The 23895-nt window shown below is 26.7% G+C and overlaps 1 protein-coding gene across 2 annotated transcripts; it reads left to right on the forward strand.

Moving 5' to 3' along the window:
* The first annotated feature begins 16996 nt into the window (after positions 1 to 16996).
* LOC119684583 (atrial natriuretic peptide receptor 3) lies at positions 16997 to 18402 on the forward strand. Of its 2 annotated transcripts, none has more exons than XM_038098653.1 (3): positions 16997 to 17865; positions 17941 to 18124; positions 18192 to 18402. In XM_038098653.1, exons 1-3 carry the CDS (start codon positions 17181 to 17183, stop codon positions 18400 to 18402), a joined length of 1080 nt encoding a protein of 359 aa, XP_037954581.1. In that variant the 5' UTR covers positions 16997 to 17180. The 2 variants fall into 2 exon arrangements, with proteins under 2 accessions (XP_037954581.1, XP_037954582.1); XM_038098654.1 differs by having other exon boundaries at positions 17941 to 18128; positions 18192 to 18321.
* Positions 18403 to 23895: the final 5493 nt, after the last annotated feature.

The raw sequence follows: 23895 nt of genomic DNA on the forward strand, positions 1-23895 counted from the left end.
GTTATTTTTAAATTGTTATTGTTTGAAATGTAAGCCTTAATTATGAGTTCATAAAAATAATACTTAGAATAATAGACCAATAATGGCTAGAATAGCAACCATTCTATTACATTTTTTTAGTTTTATATTATTTAATAGATACCATGGCTATGACTCTTTCAATTATTGTATATATAATAGTGAATATACAATAATATTTAATACTGCTAATGAATTTGTTTAAAATTAAATACTTGTTCAACGAACAATCATTAAATTAATTAATTATATATATATATTGAAATATATAATTAAGTAGTGCAATAAATTTCTTACAGATAGCTTTGTAATAAACTAATTACTTTCTACTTCTTTTATTCACATTTAAATTTTATCAGTTCAAACGTGTAAACATTTTTTAAATCTATCTGATAAATTCAATTAATTAGGAAATAATTTATATTATTATGAGTGTGATTAAACACCTCCTCCGCAACATAATGATTATAACTATTTGGTAGTTTTTTCAAGAACTTACCAAAAATTTTATAAATATTTATTTAAATAAACACAATAAATAATAAATATTTAAATAAATATTTTTTAATAAATAATAAAATAATAAAATAATTTATTTAATTAATTTATTTAATTATTTTAAATAGCATTTAGTTGCAATTAAATAGAGAATTAGAAGTTAAGAAGACTATTTAAAAAATATTCATTGTTTTTAAAATTTTTATTGCAAAAATCAAAATAATGGAAATTGAGAATGTATATGTTATACAAACTTCTAAATTTGTACTTCTTTGATTAAATGTGTATTGTCATTTTACTATAAAGTCCTGATTGAAATTTTGAAACCCCTGAATATATTCAACTTCAACGATTTTGATAATAAATTTGTACTGAATTTGTACTTCTTTGATAATGTGTATTGTCATTTTACTATAAAATCCTGATTGAAATTTTGAAACCCCTGAATATATTTAACTTCAACTCAAAGATGAAGTGGAAACCAATTGCGTTGTATACACACAAAATTCATTTAATATAGTTTCAAATCCTTTTGCAAGATAAAATACTTTGGAAAGATTTTAATAATTTAAATCAGTTAAACTTACCTGTTAAACTGAAAGTAGTTTTTGGAAGCTGCAATAATGTCCCTACAAACAGAATAGCATTAAAATTTAACAATCAAAAATAAAAATATGATTAATTAATTTAATTATTCTAAAGCTGATTTATGATTTCTTTCTAATACCTATAAACACAGCAATTTATTTTGTTAATAAAGCTTTCAATGTGCGAACTTAAAAGTCAAGTTCGGCTTTGGGTCAGTTGATTAAGGAGCACTGACTCCTTAAGTTTTAAATTTGGCAGGGCACGACTTTAAACTTTGGTACTTGCAGTCTCAAAAAAAATTATTTACGAATAATTAAATACAAGAATTATTCCCAAGACCATTGATGATAGCATTGGATAATAATCAAAACAGCTGTATGGTCAGCCAAAAATTCAATTAATTAAAATAATATAAAAATTAATTTTTGTTGTTGTAGTTCACTACTTTTCGAAAGCCTGTTTATAAAATTTTGTTACGGTATAAAAGTGAATAATTTTTATCACAGGAAAAAATACACCAGTAACTAGTTATATTACTAAAATTTATATGAATACAGGCGTACTCAAGCTGGAAATTTAGCCAAATCTAGAGTTAAAGAATATATGCGAAGGAGATATGTGGAAATACATATGCAAATATACATAGATATATATTGGTTATATAAAGGATATAATAAAGCAGATATGACTATTGAAAAATGAGAAACATGAAAATAAACGCACAAAACACGGAGTTAAGTCAAGATGACCATGAACCAATAAATAAGCAAAAAATGAAATAATGAATCGAGTTAAAAAATCTAAAGAGATTAGCATTAAATAAAAATATTACTAAGCAAAGATGAGCCGATGTAAATAAATGACTTAAATTATTGAATTGAATGTAAGCCAAATTTTGACAAATTTTAAAGTAATTTAAGTTAATTTTCAGTACGACATCATTTTAAGATGTGCTTTTATACAAATAATTGAATCATATTTCTCATATCAATTGCATTTCTATCTCATTTCATTGATAAAATTTTAAAAATTATACCACTAAAATATTAATTTTTAATACTAATATCTACATGAATAATTTCTCTATCTTACATTCATTACATAAATTTTACAAAAAATTCTATATTTATTATTTAATTTTATTAGAAAAATATACATTTATTAAGTTTAATATTTGGCTGAAACCAATATCAAAATGAACGCATATCTTTCATAAAATTTTACCAATTTAAATTTAAAATAAACATAATTTTAATACTCACTAATGAATCGAAGCTTATATATCAACACGTATGAACTGTCATTCATAATTAATACTATTTTTAACAGTTTCCAACTGTCGGCATGTTCAGAAAGTCCTATTTTTAATATTTATTTGATTAATTGCCAAAACGAAAACAGAGAAAAGCTTTATGAACCACTTTCGAACGAATTTTGAATTTGCATCGAACATTTCAGTGCAGACTTTGGCACTGAAATTATTTTTAAATAAATGCCATCGATACGTCATTCACAATATTTAAAAAAATATTGCAAATATTTATAAACTTATTGTAGTTGCGAATATGTCTGACATTTATTTATTTTGTATGCTTTGTCAATCTCATAGGATTTTCCTGCCAGTTTATCGAAGCTTTAATTAATTTGATTGATGGCGTCAAAGCGTATGAAAAAGATACAAATTTTAATTTTGATTAGTGTATGAATTTACACGTGTTCTATATCTATCTGTATCTTGTTAAACATATGTTATTGATATTATTTTTGTATTTTATTGTTAACACTTCACAGTTGATATGCTTAACGAGATGTTGTTGGGTGCCGAACACTTTTCTACTCCACATTATACGTGGAAATTCGCAAAAACACGGACAGATAAGACTAGAGCACTCAATTTGTTTACTTACGCCTCAGTTGGTTAAGTAGTTTTTATTGAACTAAACCCTAACTTTTATCTATTCGACTAAATATTCATGGTAAAAATGTAAGCAATAGAGGAATAGTTAATAGAAGTTGTAAACTGAATGACACTTTATTTATGTTCAATATTGTGTAGTGTAGGATTATAGTTGTATTGTGATTCTACGCCTTCTACTTTGGAATAGTTTACAGAAATACTGTATTCGAAAACCATGAATTTAACAACTAAAATTTTACAAAACTATTGAATCTAATTGTATTTCATACTTTTAATTTCAGATATTGAATTGCAAAAAATTATAATGAATTAAGGATATGATTAAACAACATTTATTATTATTATTATATTGTATTATATCTGTATTATGTTTATATATTATATCATTATTACATTCTTCATTTGTTTTGTGTACAACTATAAGGTTAGGTCAGGTTTAAGGGCTAGTCTACGACAACCTCCATGTAGACCAAGTTTGTTTGCATTGCATTACCCTAGAGCACTTATTTAATATGTTTCCATTTCTAAGATTTCACTTCTAAAATGTTTATACGTTTATTCTTGATTTAAAAGATTTATTATCGCTTTGATTACTTAATTATATCTGATATCTGAAAAAATATCTGAAATATCCAATATTAGTTTTTGAGCCTTCAATCTGAGATTAATCTGACGCAGATACTCGATATTCGTAACCAGTAACATAAGAAACTATAACTCATGTATGCAGTAGAGTTTCCAGTTTTGCAACTTTTAATATTATTTAACAAGTACAGACTTAAGTAGTCTAGATTGTCAGTTAAATAATTATTTTATTATGTCTGTTTTTCTCTTCCGGATGTTTTGTCATCACAGTAAACGTATGAGATAAACGTATAGTAGCCGTTGTCAGTTTGTGTGAGTACGCAGAGCTATATATTCTTACATACGGTGGTTTATTTATCTGCTATCTTAATATTATAATAGGTTATCACCAGTACCCATTATCATTAGATACAAAAATTTATTTTTGGTTAACTTTGGAGTAACAATTCACATTTCGTGGTCTATTTCAGCTAATCCATCATTTCAGTGGGGCCATTTGATGGACGGTGCGCTGCACCAACGTCCCACAATTTACAAAATATGATTCACGTATATAATTGTTTGACTTTTAACATATATTTAATCCTTTAACTCCTAGGAGGAGTATAGTGCCGTAACAAATACCTTCCACTCGATACGATTGGTAGCCAATAGCTTCAACTCTTCCCAGCCTTTCCGCATGTGTAACATTTCCGTGTCGGTTTGTCTTCTCAAGGTGAGAGCAGGTCTGCCCCTTCTTCGGCTTCCTATCGGATTCCACTCAATCGCCATTCTTGTGGTGTCATCAGTCGGTCTACGCAAAGTGTGACCGATCCATTCCTATTTGCGCTTTTTAATTTCGTTTCTCATAGGTGTTTGCTGAGTTAGCGACCATAGACGATCGTTTGAAATTGTATTTGACCAAAATACTTTAACAATTTTGCGTAATGACTGATTTACAAAAACTTGTAGTGCATTGATGTCCATATAGCAGGCACGATTTTATGTTGGAGTTAAATATTCGTATTTTAGTCCGACGCGATAGCTGAGATGATCTCCAGACTTTATTTAAGCGACCGAACGCTTGTTATGCCTTCTTAATATGGTTTTCAATGTCCCCACTGGATCTACCATTTTTTGATATGATGCTTCCAAGATAGCAAAAAGACTCTATATCCTCAAGACACCAGTTGTTTATATTAAAAGTATCTTGGACGCTTGCATTAATGCGCATAACTTTTGTTTTGGTAACATTGATTTTAAGTCCCGCTCTGTTTGCCGTAGTAATCAAACGATTTAGGTTGCGAGACATATCATTATATATGTGTGCCATCAGACATAAGTCATCGGCGTAATCGAAATCACACAAGCTATCTTGAAGACCCCAAGTTATTCCGCCACCTTGACCCAATGCCTCTGCAGAGACTACGTGCAGGACGACAGACGCTGGTTTTTATGAGTATTTTGTTCCTTAGATATTTCTCGTGCAGTATCCGGCAAGACTTTTAACATATCTGCCTTTAACTGGATATGGATGTCAATTCCCAACATTATGTGCTGTTCGAAGTATATACAGACATTGAAAAACATTATGGAATATTCAATAGTTTATAGCTCGCAATACTGAGATATGCAATAGGCTCGTATAAAGGATATACAAAAACATACTTTTAGTTATAAAAAAGACTTTTTAGGTAATTTAAGGTCCTAGAAATTTTATATTTTACTCATTTTAGTAATTTTATATTTGTTAAGTAAGTAAGCATCTTTCAAAATCTTGTGAAGTATTCCTGTAACTAGTACCATTTCAGTATCAATTTTCGTTTCTTTACAAAGGATTAGGATTAGGATGGTTTATTTTTCCATTATTAAAAATACGCGGATTCAATAATGACTGTCAAATGGCTGTCAAATATGAAATTTTTACTATGTATTTATAAAATACTAGCTATTAAGATTGTATGAGAATTTTGGCTCTACTGTTGAAAAATAGTTGATAATTCGTAAACTTATGACGTTTCAAATACTTTACTATGCGATGTTTTTTGTATCGGAGTTCAGTTTTTAGTAGTCTCTTCGTATTTGTATTATAGTAGAATACGTAAATAAAAAATCTGTTATTATAGTTTTTTTCATTTGTATGTAGCTTACAATATTCTTAACATAAGTATTTCAAGAAAGTATTGTCTTCGAAAATTAGAACGAAATATTAATATATTTTAGCATAATATATAAATATGTAATTTTATTCAAAACTAGATGTAAGTTCTAATTCAGTGGGTGATCAAATTTGTAAAAACTAATAAAATAATTAGAATTCAATTCATACTTGACAATATAAAGTTAAATATATAAAGTTAAATATAAAGCACGATGAACCATTATGAAATAATATATTTAAAAGATTGGAATCATGTGCGAATTTCATGGTATGACTTAAGCATTTCTATTGGTGACATAAATTGGAATAATTTTTTAAAAACGCAATTAAGAATATGATTTTAAACTCAAGTTATCTTGCAATTAATTATAATCATTTCTAAAATGTTGACACATCTAATGGCTATAAAATTGTACGCTACATATCACAAACTTCATTGTTGATTAATGAAAGCAATTAGTTCACGTTTGTCTCACACGACGTCATTATTAAAAAAAATTTTCTTTACAATTAAGTGCGAAGTAATAGAAAATTTTTTGTTTAAGTTTAATCAAATAAATAAATTATATATCTTGACCAACATGGCGGTACTGTAATGCTAAATGTTAAATAGACATTAACTTTGAAAGATATTAACATGCAGAAAGTGGAAAATTTAACTAAGATGTACATGTGTCGTAAAAACCTAAAGATAATGAGTGACAAATAATTCCCAATATTTAATTTTATAGCTAAATTTGCCACCTATTTCTAAAAATAACTAATAATAACGCATAGATATTTTCTTTGTATTTATTTATATAACATTTTTATTGATAAGAAAATTTATATAAACACTAAATTTGACAAGCAGATACACCTGTCATTTATATGCCGGTATCATTTCAAGTACCGCAGCCGTCATGGATATCTAACATCATTATGTTTTCATTGCTGTTATATTAAAATTTAATAATCGCAAATGGTTATTCCGATATTAAACAGTTTCGGTAGCATCAGCACCCACTGCAATAAAATAATTTATGGCTCATAAAGATACAATACATACGACATCAGACACTTAGACTCTCGATGCAGGTCGTAAAACTCTCAAAATGTTATTTATACTCCAATGATAGTATATTGTGTTTGTAAATTAAATACTTTGACACATTTTCGTTATTTTTGTCAAAATTTTTGGCATATATCAAACAAAAAAAAATTATATTCTGATGTGTTGATAAGATTATGCGTTTGTTTGTATACCAGTAATTTTGACAAAACAGAAACCGATTAAAAATCATTTAAAAAAATGTGAATATATATATAAGAATAATTATGTAGATTGTAAATTAATATATCCGTGTATGCTACTATTAATAATATTTATTATTTTTATTTTGATTCAAATTACTTGAAATTAAATTTAAAGGGTACGGTATTGTTTTCGATATTTTACTGGTACTTTTAGTTTATATTTTAATTGAAATAACAATATGATAAGCAAATTTATATTCTATGCAAAAGTATCTATAGAGTCTAATAAAATTTTTGATTTCCCCTACATAAATATTTTTTCTCAAAAAAAGGTTACAAAATAATATAGTATATTAACGAACAGTAGCAACAGGAATAGGACTAAACAGGGTACCAGCTCCCAATGAAGCGCAGCTCTGCGACCATGATTGATCTTTTGTGCTACAACAGACCCCAACCGAACAGAAGACATTCTGCCGTTGCGAACCTTCTAATGTCAGAAGGGGAGAGTAGTTCTTAACCCACTGACCTCCTTCTGGCGCAGATCAAGGCTCGGCAGTCACAGAAAATGTGACTGAAAGTCTCATCTGCTTCTAAGCAGAGTCGAAAATCTGTCTCTTTTGACAGACCCATTTTGTTAGGGTGATAACACCATATTTAACATATTTAACATATTTAACATATTTAAGGGGTCACCATGGAGACCCCTTAAATATCCCACCAGCAATGAACAGTAATATAGATATATATATATATTATATATATAATGTATTACACATTTTATTTATTAGTTATATTTAGTGTATAACATATTCAAATAATAACTTTTGCTAACATTAATCTAGTCAAACTCAATTTATTTCTGTTTCAAATGCTTCACATTAAGTTAACATAAGTATGGGTCACCGTAGCGTATGAGTGTTTTTCAATATAAGGCAAAATTAGCTTTAAAAACAATTACTTTTCTTTTCTGTTTTGTTTAATTTTCTAAATCAATTGAATGAATTTTATTTTATTAGCAAACAGTAATTATAAATTAAAAAGTTCAATCGAATTTTTTATTGGAAATATAAAGCCGATCAGTGCCTTAAAACTATGTTATAAGGGAAAGGAGCAAATGACATTCAATTTAAAAATATATTATTTTATGTGTTTGCATAAGTATAAGTAGATCAATATATAGCTTGTCAATAGTGAAATTTTTGGTAAAACTTTATTCATTCATATATATTTCTCTAGTCATAGCCTTGCATTTTTTTTTTGTTTAATCAATTTTTTACGACTTCTTGCAAATTTCGTTTTTCTAAGAAAAAAGCTTTGTTTCTCATTCAAAAATTTATTGTTTATATGATAAGAATTGGTTTGTTTTTTTTTATCAAAAATTAGTTTGAACTGCTTATTTATTAGTTGAGACTTTTAAAAACTTTTATTTCAATTTGTTGTCAAATTATAAAAGATTTTAATTCGTGTAAAAAAAACATGTAATTGGAAATTTGCGCTTAATAGGTTTTTATTGATTATTATTTACTATATTTATTTATTATATATTTATTTATATTTAATTTATTTTTAATTATTATTAATTTTAAAATATATAAAATGATGATGAAAATTACTATTTAGAATCTAACTTATTTAAACCAATTTAAATCTTATCTAGATCCTATTTAGTACTTCAAACATGAAGTTCCATTATTCTGTCTGTTAGTTGGCAGAAAAATATTAAAACAAAAAGCAAATAAAGACATCTGAAATAACCTTGTTTTTTTATAAATTAAATGTCGTTACAGTTCTCAACGTAAATTTTGTATAATAAAAATGGTAAAATCGCTATAATATTAAAAAATATTGAAAATTAATAAATATTAAATCATTTTAAAAATAATTACAAAAATTTAAGACACACGCATGAAACTATTGGCCTCAACTGTTTTTACTGCTCATACGTACTCTATAATATTATATTACCTTATTATAGAATTGATGCAAAAAAACTTTTTTAATGAATCTTTTAAATATAATACGCTGAATTTTGATAGCATAATAATATTTGAAAATCTATTTATTTTTCTAATGAATATTAGCCACTATAGCTAAGTCTTTGAAACTTTAATAAATAAATTTGATAATTCACTCCTTGCGAAACACAGAGCAATTGATCTTATGAGTCGCGTTTACAATTCTTCATTTAGACTTAAAATATTTTTACATTTTAAATTACACGGTATAAATAAATAATAATTCAAAGATTTTTCTGCCAATATTATTGATAAAATCTGTCCAGAAAATGTTTACCCAGACTTGAAAAAATAAGTAATTATTCCGAGCACCAACGACAGTGACTTGAAGAATAAGGAGGCAACAAAAGAGCTGACTGTCTTGCCAACCGAAAGTCCCATTTTAAATAATTGAATCTGAGTTGTTCTATATTGTAACGAAAATGTCATTTATTGGGAAGGATTTCAATTCAAAAACTATAGTATGAACTATGACGCCTAAAAACAGACTAAGTCTTATCAACATATCAAACGCAGTCTCAAATAGACTCCTTACACTGAGTAGAAAGGATATCAACATTCTTACCAGGTGTTTCCTATAGGATATTGTTGGCCAGTGTTGCTTTTGCGAATTGAATGCCCTCAACTGAATTGTAGCAGATTTGTCTTTCTCCGATACAAATTTGTTGCACAAATAAAACACAAAACTGACAAAACTGTCAAAGGCAAACATGTTTATTAAAGCACAACGATTCTTTTAAAATACTGGAATTAGCACAATAGAACAATTTTATTGATAATAATGACATAATACGTCAGTATATTTAATATGAAATAATATGAAATTATTTAACTGACAGCTTATGTGTCTATCTATTACTTTGAACAATAACTGAATTATTAGTTCTGATATATAGACTAAGAGGTTATAGTCATATCTGAAAAATATCAAGAAACAAAAGTTTTGAAAAGTAAATGAAAGACAAAGTCCTGAAATTTCATAATTCTGTGCATTTCCTCAGTAAGATATACTGCACTTCAAAATATTTTATTTTCATTTATTGTCCTGAATGGATCAGAACTTTTTTGAATAAAACTTTAAAGCAGACACTAACCCGTTATTTGTAATATAAGAAATCGACAAGAGTATACTTAATTTATGTAATAAAACTTATGAAGTTTGCAATTAAAATAAGTAGTTCACAATGTAGTTTATAAGGTTTTATAATGGATCCCGGGCTTATATGCGTTTAAGTATATTTCACGTTTAAGAATAAACGCAGATAAAACTTACGAAATTAGTGACATTAACAATATCAAATTTTGAAGGTATCCTTGTTTGTTTTGGGACTGCACTATTTCTAACTATAGCATTTTTTTTTTTTGAATTTTATTTTGATTTTTATTGAATCTTCTAAAAATCAACTTAGAACTAACAATAAATTATCGCTGCTAATTGTTGTATTAAAATATTTTAAAAAAGAAAAATAGATAATTAATTGTCATTAGTCAAAGCTTCGTCCAATTTCATTACCATGTCGGGCGTTATTCTTGAATAGCCGGGTTTATATAGTTTCGTTTGAGTCGCTGAGTACTAGCGCTTTGGGTAAGATTGCTTGCAAGTGGATTTCGATGGTTCCTGAGTTTGATTTTGTACTTTTGTGTGTTGCTGATAATTACATCTGTGACTGTTTCAATTCGAAAATCTCTAGGAATATTTGCGTTTTTTATATACCAGGGGGCACCAACTACATGCCGGAGGATTTTTGATTGAGTTCTTTGGAGTTTTTCAATGTTTGATGGAGAAGCAGAGCTCCAGAGTTTAATTCCGTAGGTCCATATGGGTTTTATCATTGTATTGTAAAGTTGCACTTTATAGGTGAGATTAAGTTTAGAATTTTTGTTTATCAGCCAGTTTAGTTGTTGTTGTTTGAGTTTAATTTGGGTTACTTTGGTTTCTATATGCTTTTTCCACGTAAGCCTTCGGTCGAGGTGCATTCCTAAGTATTTTGTGTCATTGCATTGTGGTATTACTTTTCCATTAATACGAAGGGCAGGGCAGGTATCTCGTCGTAGAGTGAAAGTTATGTGTACATTTTTCGATTCGTTAACTTTTATTCTCCAGAGATCGAGTCATTTTTGCAGTTTGTTGAGGTGGTCTTGAACTGATTTTGTGGCTGTGAATGGGTCGTCACTATGGCTGAGAATGGCAGTGTCATCCGCAAATGTTGATGTTGTTGTACAGTCACTGGTTGCTAACTATAGCATGTCATTTTATTTAAAAATTTATATTTTGTTCGAACCTTATAAACTTTGTATGTTCGATGTGAACTTATCTCTTACCTTCTTTGTATATCTGTATGTTTACACATACAGATCTATTATAATTAAAGTTAAGTTTGATTTCTATTACATTAAAGAATTTTTTGATCTCTATAGCTTTTTTGTGAGAATTATCGATAAAGAGAAGGAGTATACAAACTAATTGATAAAATGTTAGAAAATCGTGATGGAATATGCCCAATTAGAACAATATTCAGATAAAAACTATTGAAAAAATATTGAAATTACATAAATATATTTAGTCTTTTGATGTTTTTATTCTTAAGTAACAGAATGAAAGTATATCTATACTTTATCGAACATAAATAATACAGTAAATATATTTCAAAAAATAAATATTATATATTAAAATAATTAAATAATAAATATTATAAATAAATATAAATAAATATATAATATTATAATATTAATATTAAATTTTAATATTAAATATAATATTAAAATAATTAAATAGTTTTCTACAATTCCGCCTTGTGCATATCTATAGTAAATTACATATCTCTATATTTACATACATCTATTTATAAGTATTCATATACATATATATATTTACATTTATATATTCATATATATACACATATATATACAAATCAACATACATTTCGAAGTATGTTATTTTTAGTCTCAAGTTACGCTAGTGTTTGATTTGTACGTTACTTATAACAAAGATAAGATTAGTTCGATGGCAAAAATTGAACGTACGGGTATTTTAAATAAATGACCATGATTCATTATTTATATTTTGCCTCAATTATATATAAGCACTTTTAAAAATAGCTCGACAAAATCAACTGACGGGATTAAATAGCTACACTTCAAAAATCAGCTCATGTCAGGCACTTCAATTCCAAGTTTTTTACATTGGAATTTGAAATTTGCTTTCGTATAAAATTGTGAAAACAAATTATTTTTAATTATCGCTACTCAATTAATTTATCATTTTAATTAATTCTAATGTATTTTCCAGATGATTTATTAGAAATTTATTCAAATTTTATTTGGTTTCTTTAATTAATTAACTTCTATTAAGCACACATAATGCAGTGTTAACTTTGGGTAGAAACATTTTATATTTTATTTTCGATACGATTGTTTGTGCTTTCGATTTTTATATTAATAAATAAAATTATAAATAATTTAAAAATTATTTTTATTAATTTTTTATTTATATTTATTTAGGCCATAAATTGATAAAATTTTATTTTTTTATAAATTTTCACTTCTTACTTAAGACTATTAGATTAATTTGCTATTGTTTACGTACATTATCATAATTTCATTAATATTATAAACAATAAAAAATATATATTATAAACAATCCATGAATTTATGAGGCTAATTAACTGTCATTCTATATAAAATATAGTCAGGCCATCTGCAGGCATTACTTAAGTTTGTTAATGTTTGTTGTTTGAGATTAGTGAATCAGTTAATAATTTGGATATCAGTTAATATCAGTTAAAAAATCTTGACTTAGTAATAAGACAGCACGTTTTATAAAATTTGAAAAAACCGAAACTTGTAGATGATATATATGCTAAAATACAATACTGCCTAAATCCAGTGTCATAGCAATAATATTTAACAACGACAATGAATACATCTCAATTACGTTAACTATTTCTTTATATATATCTTACATTTCTATATCGGTGTGAATGTTAAATGTGAATGTAGTACATACATACTATAAACATAGGTGTTATGCATAACTCGATAAGTCAATGGTCAAACTGAGAAGAACACATTTTTTGTTAAAAAATTGATCTTATACATAAACACACTCTCCTTTATCGCAACGCTTTTTTAAATTTTTATTGACTTTTCATCGGAATAATTTATCTTAGCTCCTAAAATGGATCTCAGTTTCAGCAATCACTTCTCAACCAAATCTCTTTACCACTAGCATGTTTCTGATGTAAGCAAAAAGTGATGATAGGAGTGATATCTGTAGATTATGATTGCTAGGGGCAGTCCAAAGCAACACCCATTCCATTTAACAATCGAATTATGATATCTTGTTTTTGGTTGAGTCTAAGAAACACAGATGTACAAATTTTTGAGTAAAATCATTAACAATATAACATTCCCTCCGATATATTCAAAATATCAGCTGTTTTACGCAACTTTACTTTACGGTCTTTTAAAACTTTTTTGTTTTTATGTTTTTTAGAACAATTCTTAACTTTAAGTGACCAGTGTATTTTAAGTCTGCTCTGATTTGATTGATGTAGGGTCTTAGTGATGCTTTTCATAGTATTATTCTATATCAAAGAATAATGTGTGATCTATTTACGAATTCTCAGCATATCATAAAATATATATCGTGTAATAGAATGTTGGAGAACACTGGAGACTTATTGAGCGATATGACATATTATAAAGACCATAATTATATACATGCGAATATGATATTATTCCTGTTTTTATTCAAAATTAATGCTTACCTAAAGTAATCAATTATCGAGTAGTTGACACCGATACCTACTTAAGAAATATGGAAGTCAAACTGACGAACTAATACTTGCAGGAACTTTTATGATGAGATAATCGAAAAAGTAAATAGATAGATACAAGCCAGTATGATCCAACCTTCAAATATCGCTATCTTTGTAGGCAGACTGACAGCCATAAAGGGAATTGAATTCAAGATAGTTAAATCGAGGACTGTAATGTAATGCCGCACCACGCTAATGAACATGGAACATCACAAAGGCTTTGTTTGTTGAGTTCAGGGACATAAGAATATTAAAGAGAAGAAGATAGTAGACAAATTAAGCAGAAAAAGTTCTGACATCTATACAGATGAGGTCAAGTAATCGACACAAACTTCGATGTATTAACTATTTAGGAGCATAGAAGAATTATCGTGATGAGAAATGACTTGTGAACTAATTATGAAGACTGTAAGATTGCCAGAATTATTTAGACTAGATTAGAGAGGAATAAATCGTACATTTTTTCAAATTTTCTTACTAAACTATTAATGGGGCACTGTACCATTGCACCAACGGTTTTACGATGAAATATTCCAACCAGTGGCCTTTGCAGTAATTGCCACGTTGAATATGAGCTAGAATCCTTTAATCACTTTCTGTGTCTTTATTCGGGTATACAGACAAAGCAACTTCAATCTTTTAGAAACCATTTCGTTACAAGGCTGAATCAGATAACGAACAAGACTTGTAGGACTTACTCAGTTTCATCTGGAAAACCAAATGATTTATCAAAGACAAGTTGATACCAGAAAATATCAATGCAACATTAGTGCATCGCATTGGGCAATACATGTGGAAGGGTAGAAATGCTGATTGCTATGACAGCACGCGCCTTCTCAACCTAATCTAACCTATCAATCATATAAGTATATATGTTATAGAGTATTAAAATATATAAGTACATATGTAATAGAGTATTTAAATAAGATCCATAGAACTCATTAAATAGTAGTGACTGTAGGTGCAAGTTTCGAAACCAATGTATATTTAGTTATTATTTATAAGAATAATAATTAATAATTAATAAAATAATTAATTAATCTCAATTAATAAATTTTGTAATAATTGAGATTAACAAAAAAAAAAGAATGGATGATTGTAAACTTATTCTATTCATTACCATGCAGAATTATAGCATTGTCAAGGTTGTTCCGTGATTGTAGAATTTGTCAGAGAATAATATCATAATGTTTAATATATTATAAAAAAGTATAGTATGTAAAGATTTATGGCAGTGTTCGATAGTGTTAACTTTTTTAACAAGTATAAGTGCTCTAATCAACGTAATTAATTATAAATAGTTATAAAAATATAAATAGAATAACCAATAATGCTAAATATAGTACACCACATATGAGTTCAAAGTGTCTAGTCTATTTAAGTGTGACTTCTACTTAAAAAAATTATTTTTCTGATTACCAATAGTAAAATTTCTATTTATAGAGTTTTTAAAATTTTCCAAAAACAGTTAAGGTAATTTGATAAAAATTTTAATGAAGTATTGAAAATATTTTGTTTATTTACTATATTTTTCATGCACTACTCGTATTTGTTTTGATGTGATAAATTATCTAACATTAAATAGATACTTCACTACTTAAAGAAGCAACTTGTTGTATGTCTTATCAGTTTTAAATGATTTATTATGTAATTTTAATATTTTTTGTATATATTGAATTTTAAAAATTATTGAAAACAAATTTTTGGTCGGTGTGAGTAACTTTTTATTATAGTATCTGATACCTTATAGTAAGTAATAAATAATTAAAAATACTGCGAATATGAAAAACATTTATAAAATTTTCATTTAATTAACATTCTGGTTATTGATCTTTTAATTATAGACAGAATAAAAAATTTGACGGATGAGTTCTACGAACCTAATAAAGTGATTGCGATTTGTAAACTTCTTCAAATGGAAATATTGTATAACTTAATTCCAAAAAATATTTTTATGTATTAAAATATTTAATACTCCGATAAATATATTTAAGAGCATATGGCTGTAATTAAAATATATTTTTAATGAATATATTTTTTGAATATACCATATACATATCCATTATTTATAATATTTATTGACAAATATCTTGTTTATAATACATTTCTTATAATTGAATTCAGAAATAAAAATAAAATTTTATGTTATCATACTACCAATAGTAAAAATAGAAACAGTCCATCTAAATGATTTTATATATACTACATATAAAGTTATATTTCTAGTTTTAATCGTATAAAGTATTTCTTGATGACTGCTTATAACTGTATAAGAAACACGTAGTATAACATAAATAAGAAACTAGAAAGAAACTATACAACTATATTCGAACTGATCTAATTTCCGAACATTTTGGTATTCGAATAGGCTTGTAGTTAAGCATTTATTCCGGGCTTGAAATTGTTCAAATACCATCTGGTGGAATATTTAATTTTATGAACGTCATTGAAATACAATATTAGAAGACATGCTATTCGAGTATACAAAGAGTTTGATATAATTGTTCCAATTCAAATATTTTTGCGCTTATCGAAAATCGTTATGTTCGAATACTTTGAAATTGTGCTTTTTATCTAACCAAATAAATTTTTTAATAATAATTATCTACAAATTAGGTTAATATTTCTCATAGTGCTTGATTTTGCACTGTATTTCTATTACAGATAAAATTGTGATCAGAACTTTCTTTATTATTGGCTTAAATTAGTACTCCTTCACCTGTTTTTAAACGTAACATAAAAAAACATTTGGAAGAGTAAGCAAATTATAATATTAATAACGAATTTAAATTTTATTTTCTTGGAAAGTAAGTTAGTGTAATACTTACTAAGGCTCAGAAAACGTGAGACTTAGTGAAAGTTATTCTTTTGAAATTAGCAATATTAATTTAGTGTATTTTTAATTTGACCTTTTTAATAATCAAATTGTCTCTTGTGGGGATTATGTTTAAAACTTACTTCTACTACTGGTTTTGATTACTGGAAAACTAAAAAACTCTTGAACAAACATATTAGTTATTAATGAAACGTAGTATCCATTTAAAAATACATTGAAAATTTTATGTTTTAGAAATACTTTATTTATTTTTTAATATAAATCTAATATATTTATACTATAATTTATTTTAATTTATTAAATATCTAATTAAAGAATTTCATGCTTCTCTCCGCAGGAATGTGTTTCTATCTACTTTGGCTATTTAAAATGACGACAATAATTCCTTTTTTTAATTACAAGAATATAAAAGTATATAATTTATATGAATCTATTGCAATATCAGATGAAAGAAAGTAATTATCCAAATGAAAGCACTGAAATTATTGCATAAAAGAAAAGTGTTTCAAATATTGGCAAAACCATGGCATTTGGAACTATCAAAACTGATGAAATATGTAATTGTTATAGAAAGAAAACAATTTTCTGTATTACCACATCAAATAGAAGAATGCCAAACCAACTAAAGCAGCAACTAAATGAGACGTTGATGTCGTCAGTACAAAGCAGTAATAATTTCTGTATTATAAACTCTGCATTGGATCAGCCTTTTAGATTAATGAAAAATGTTTTTAAAGCAAGACAAAATAAAAAAAATTATGAAAAAAATCAACAGGATATAAGTCAATTTTCTATGAAACCAAAGAGACAAGCAGTATTACTTAAGTGTATTCTATTTCTGCTACTCATGTTCCAGTTGCTTCCGCTGACAACATGTGAATCGACGGCTTGTAGGGATAATCAAAGTCGCACCTGTGAAACAATTTGTGAGGCAAACACCAAATCTACAGTGAAATGCACAATACGTGCGTTGGTGTTATTGCCCGAGGATGACATCTATGTAGCATCACTAAAACGTGTACTGCCCATACTGCAAGTAGCAGAAGACAAAATACACGAAACTCAATTAATACCACGTAACATACACTTCGAATGGATGCCCAAGGATGACAAGTGTGATGCAGCATATGCTTCTATTGGCGCAATGGATGGTATTGTCAAAGATTGTGCACATGTCATATTTGGACCAGTGTGTGATTATTCTTTGGGTATGTATGCAAAGAGTGTTCTCACTCAGAATCAATAAGAAATTAATTTTTAATTAATTTTAATTTTCTTCACAGCTGCTGTGGGTCGTATTACCAAATATTTCAACAATCATGGCACTCCATTGATCTCAGTTGGTGGTTCCACATACGCCTTTGAGAAGAAGAAAACAGCTTGTGCTGATGAATTTTACATGCTCTTACGTACAGGCATGTTAAGCTTTGAAACGATATCCGAAATGACCATATCAGTTATGAAACGGTTTGTAAGAATATTTATGACTTAATTTCAGAATATATTATAATTTTTTAAATTATTCCTAATATAGCAACAAATGGTATCACTCGGTTTTTTTCTATGAACCGGATGGTCAAAAAAATGTTGCCGGCTTACATACTTGTTTCCTGATGATGAACAGTTTAGGAAAACAAATGCGTAAAGAAAACATGACCTTTGCACAACATCCTTTGGACGTAAAAGTGGAGAACCGCAGTATGGAAATGATACGTGAAATTGGCAATAAACATGGAAGTAAGTAGAAACTTTTGTAATTTTATATTATTAAAAGTGGTAAATACTTTCAAAAATTAAGAAGTTCAAAAATTAATACAGCGCATGAAAAATAATATAAACATATTAAAATTGAATTTAATTTAATATTGTTTATAAATATATGTAATCTATTGTAAATTAATTTTTTAAGCTTTTCACAAATTGTAATTTATGGCGGATAAGTTCCTTGTAAAAGTTTCTTTATCTGAAAGTTTAATAACAAAGTCAACTGAAGCTTTTTGGATAATCCTTTAGCTTTTTAAGAAAAAATGACTTAAAAGCTGGTTTTATTAAGGACATACACCTTTTTGTAACTATTAGATTTGTCCGCAGTTAAAGCAGGTTATAGTGTTATTATTATTATTATTACTATTATTTTTAGTTAATTCGAATTTCATATTACATTTAGAATTTCCTTATGAGTTAAATTAATTTACAAAGTAAATAACTAAAAAAATTAAAATATGTAGGACTATGACACATTTTATCGTCTATTGGAGGTTTGGTAATACATAAAAAAAATAAAACAATTAAATCAATCTAAAATGATATATTTTCTGTGCACTAGTGAAAACCGAAACTTAGTGAAACCGAACAAAGCAAACCCATTTGTTGCCATCCGCATTAAAAATAATAGTTATTATTACACTTATTACATTAATAATAATTAAGATTTATATGTATTATGTTTATTATATTTTCTTCGTTTCGAACTACTACTTCAAAATACAGACATCTGACCCACTTAAGACGAGAAACCAACCCAAGCAAAGTCCTAAATCATCGCTTTCTCCCTTATTATACAATGAATAATATATCTGTTTAATGGTGATCATAAGAAGAGTCTTATGATATATGATATATGGTTAGTTCCAACACAAATTACTTATAATAAGTAAGTAATTCTAATATTGAAAAATTATTAAAAATCTCTCATTGTTTGATATTTCTTTATTGGCACTATAGCATTTATCTACATTACAATACTCCATCTATTTTTAAAGTTTAATTCAATTATTTTCCATTCATTGATGCTAAACCTTATCAAATTAATTGTCCCCCCATCAAGCCAGCGGATATTCTTTTCGCCTTACTGTTATTTCTTCATCGCAATTCCTAAAGTAGAATATATGAGTCACTAATTTAAGTACTCATAAGTGCTATATGGTTACTCCATCTAGTTCATCGTAATTTTGTTGGAACAAAATCTCAAAATTCGTTATTAGTCAGTGCTATTCAACTTACATTCTTACGGGGCCTGCAACATTCTTGTTGAATTTACATTTCAATATCCACAGTACAACGATTTTATTTCGCTTCCATTAAAAAATTTAAGTAGAATAATTATCTTTTATTAATGTATTTTTAATTCTTTAGACATGAGTCTTGATAGAGAGGTAGTTATCAAGAATGAATTACGTTTAAACTGTAATTTTAAGTTACAATTTAGCTAAATCAATATACTATATATGGTTCACGTTACTCATATATTTGTTTTTTTCTTCTTTTCCTAAGTGCTTTGTCCTCTTCGAACTGTATGTAAGATATATAACATGATTGATATTTTTGTTTTGTCTACATCTTCAGCGATCTTATACTTTTACAAAACCACTGTCTTAGATTCTTAAGCCACGATATCTTTCTTCCTCCAGAGCAGCGTCTTCCTTCAATTCTTTCTTCAATAATTACCTTGAATAGACCATATTTGTTTTGCTATTGTTAATAAAAGGTATTCATCTTCAGAAACTTCTATCCATTCTGAAATATGCACTTAATATATTAATCATTAATATTCCAAATAGGAACATTAATTGTAACAATGATGCGATAGCACTACGCAATAACTTTTTAAAATCAATTATAAAGAAAGACACTATTTTCTTCATATAGGTAAACTACTTTTTAATGTAACGAAATTTTATCATTTGTAATTAATTGTATTTTTCGCTCTTTTGAGTATTGAGAAAAACGCATTATCAGTAGTGGTTTTGGGAATATTTCTTATATATGATTATTCGTAAATAATATTTTAAACTGTGTGTACTAAGAGTTGAACTTGCCATATTTGATACTTTTTTGTTAATTATCTAAGTGGCCCAAAGCCGCGTTTAACTCATATTGTAATAACTTAGATTTTTGCGAATTTGCTATGAAAGTTTTATTAACAAATTCACTTGCTATTCTATATTATATTAGAACGAAATCAATAACCAGCTGTAGAATAATTGATTCAATGAATTATAGTTTAAGCCCATGTGCGAGTGCGAGTAAATTGAGGTAAATTAAATTGAAACTTCCTAGGGATTTTTTGTAACTGTAATATTTATTGATTTATTTATTGCACTTATTTATTATTTTTGATTAAAAGTTTTCAAATTTATTCAATAAACATCTTTTAAAATTTTTACAATGGTAACACCTAATTTACTCAATTTTTATCTAATTTAATCTACTCGAAATTCTGGTAAATATCAACATTCGCTGCCATACGGATATAATTTACTATTTCCCTCAATTTACTATCAATTTACTCGAACTCGCACATGACGTTAATTGTTAAATTCAGTATTGTTATTTAGTATAAATAAATAAATAAAATAAAATAAAATAAAATAAAATAAAATAAAATAAAATAAAATAAAATGAAATAAAATAAAATAAAATATAATAAAATAAACTCAAATAAAATAAAATAAAAAAATTGATTTCTTTTTAATAATCAAAAATGGCGATAGAAACTATCTTTTTAACAGAAACTAGACTTTTTGAACAGTAGTGAAAAAAATTCTTATCAAATTATATAAAAAAAAGTTTTTGAGAAAACTTTATTAAAAGTGATCCACTGTCTAATTTATCGCACCAAACAAATGTGAAGGAAAAAATGTAAACAAAAATTGATAAACAAGTGGTTTTCGAAAGCTTTTACGCCACGTGCGTGCGAAGCTTTTCGAAGTTGGCCAGAACAGCAAAAGCAAAAACAACGCCTCCACCCAAACTGATATCGCATCAACCGGCAATTTGCGTGCACACAAGCAGTTAACAGTTGTGTGAAAATGAAATGGGCAACTTCGAATCCTTCGCCGAATGTGCATGCACTGTAAATCGCTCGTAACAAGTGTGATGCACTGAAGTTCAAATGCAAATTGCCATTTGCTGGTAGTAGCCAGCACTGATAAGACGCAAACGTGGCGGTTAAGTGAACAAATAAATAAATAAATAAATAAAGAACAAATCGTTTTAATTGTGAGTAAGAAAATTAAAAAAATTAAAATATTTAATTTTAAATTTAATCGATTTAAAAATATTGTGAATAAAAAATATATTAAATAAAAAATACATTAAATAAAAAAATGCATTAAATAATATAATATTTTATATAAAAAAATATAAATAAAATAATATTTTATATAGAAAAATATTTTAAATAAAATAAAACTTTAAATTAAGAAATTTACAATCGAAATCCAACATACAAAACTAAATAAAATTATTAATTACGCGAGTTTACATAAAATAAATAAAAGTGATATGCAATGATGTGTTAAATATTAAATATTAATAATATGAGGCTAGTGCAAAATAAAATTAAAAAATGATGACAATTTATTTTGTTTTATAAAATTATATGCTAAAATATTAATGTCACTCACTTAAAATCTATTAAAAAATAGTCTAATAAAAAAAACACAATTTATTATTAATTATTAATAATTTATAATAAATATTAAAAATATCAAAATAATAAAATAAAATTAAATTTGAAATTAAGTTTGTTTACAAATTGTTTTTATATAGATTGTTATATAAAGATTTATTATTTATATAGGTTGTTTGTATATACGCTATCTTAAGTCATTTAATGTTTACCACAGTGACGGTTAAATAAATATTATTTACTGTTGTCATATTAAAAAATTTTATTTATTGAAACGCACATATCCCTTATATAATTACAAAAGTATATATATATATATATGTATGTATGTATATACCCATAGCCCAAAAGAGTCGAATTCTCCCCATTTTATAATAATATGTATATTGATATAAAAACTGAGTTCAAGAAAAACACAAATATATAAATCATTTTGGCCCATGTGTATTTGAAAAATTAAAAGTTTTTTTAAAACTTTCTTCATTATTTCTTTTGTGAATAATGAACTGAAATCAAATATTTGTCAAATGATTAGGTTAGAAAAACAAATTACATTAATGGACACATTACCGTTTAAAAAGTAATTCAAATATTAGAAATGAAAACATTTAAAATATATTCATATCATTTTAGATATCAGAATTATCACTGATATAGATATAGAAATTATCAGTCTATTCCCAAAAATACCAATAATTGAAACCAATAACGCCTACTGTAGATGTCAATCAATTGAAGGCACTAATGAAACAATCGGTAATTTTAAATCTTTTCACATTATTATAAAGACCAAAAATATACAACAAATACTGACTGTGTATTTTTTTACAATACTGTATGTAAGATATATAAGAATAAAATACAGTCTTAGCTAAAGCATTGGAATAGGAATAAACAGGATACCAGCTCCCAACGGAGCGTAGCACTTCGATCATGATTAATATTTTGTGATTAATATTTAAGACCCTAACCGAACAGAAGACATTCTGCCTTTCGAATGAAAGCCAGATGGTTGGCCGGTGAGGACCTCCTAATGTCAGAAGAAGAGAATAGTTCTCGATCCAGTGACCTCGTCCTGGCCCAGATCAAGGCTGAGCAGTCACAGTGAATGTGACTGAATATGACTAAAGCATACTTAATATGCAGCTTTAATGAAATAATAAATTCATAAAAAACAATAAAAATAATAAAAAAAACTACTTCTATTATTAAATATAATAAAATAAATAGGTTAAGATGTGACTACAAATAACGAAAAGAAATAATTCAAATAATAATAATATAATTATAATATAAATAATAATAATAATAATAATATAAATATATTTTGCGACCCTATGCTCCTCCTAGGAGTTAAAGGATTGAATATATACATATAATAATAAAATAAATAGTATATGAGTATTAAAAAATATAACAAAAAATTAATAATTAACTATTGACATTTATGGATACTAGTATATCTGTATCCAGCCTAGTAAGTATAGTAGTATATATTTTTGGAAGCTATACTAATAGTGTAGCTTAGCTTAGAAATAATAAAAAAATATTAAAATATTATGACAAACTTGCTTGCTTCTCTGAGCCACAAAAAACTGAAAAAAAATTTACGTTTTTGGCTTGGCTTCCACTTTTCAACCATTTAAAAAAAGTATGTTATATTTGAGACAATTAAAAAATGATTCATTCTAAGATCCCTATTCTAAGATTAATAGGGTATCTTATAGATAAATGTATGCAAAAGTACGTATACTATATACATGTATTTATTCTGTATATATTTATACATATATGTATATAGCTTAACAAATAAATTAACTATATA

The sequence above is a fragment of the Teleopsis dalmanni genome, chromosome 2, assembly GCF_002237135.1.
Source record: "Teleopsis dalmanni isolate 2A chromosome 2, ASM223713v2, whole genome shotgun sequence".
In the NCBI taxonomy this organism is placed as follows: Eukaryota; Metazoa; Arthropoda; class Insecta; order Diptera; family Diopsidae; genus Teleopsis; species Teleopsis dalmanni.

What these genes read in the sequence shown, in the direction of transcription:
- LOC119684583 (XM_038098653.1), top strand. Translation starts at nt 17,181, where the DNA reads ATGGCATTTGGAACTATCAAAACTGATGAAATATGTAATTGTTATAGA. An exon ending in AGTGTGTGATTATTCTTTGG is followed by an intron (nt 17,866 to 17,940) that starts GTATGTATGCAA and finishes TTTTCTTCACAG; the next exon opens with CTGCTGTGGGTCGTATTACC. An exon ending in ACCATATCAGTTATGAAACG is followed by an intron (nt 18,125 to 18,191) that starts GTTTGTAAGAAT and finishes TTCCTAATATAG; the next exon opens with CAACAAATGGTATCACTCGG.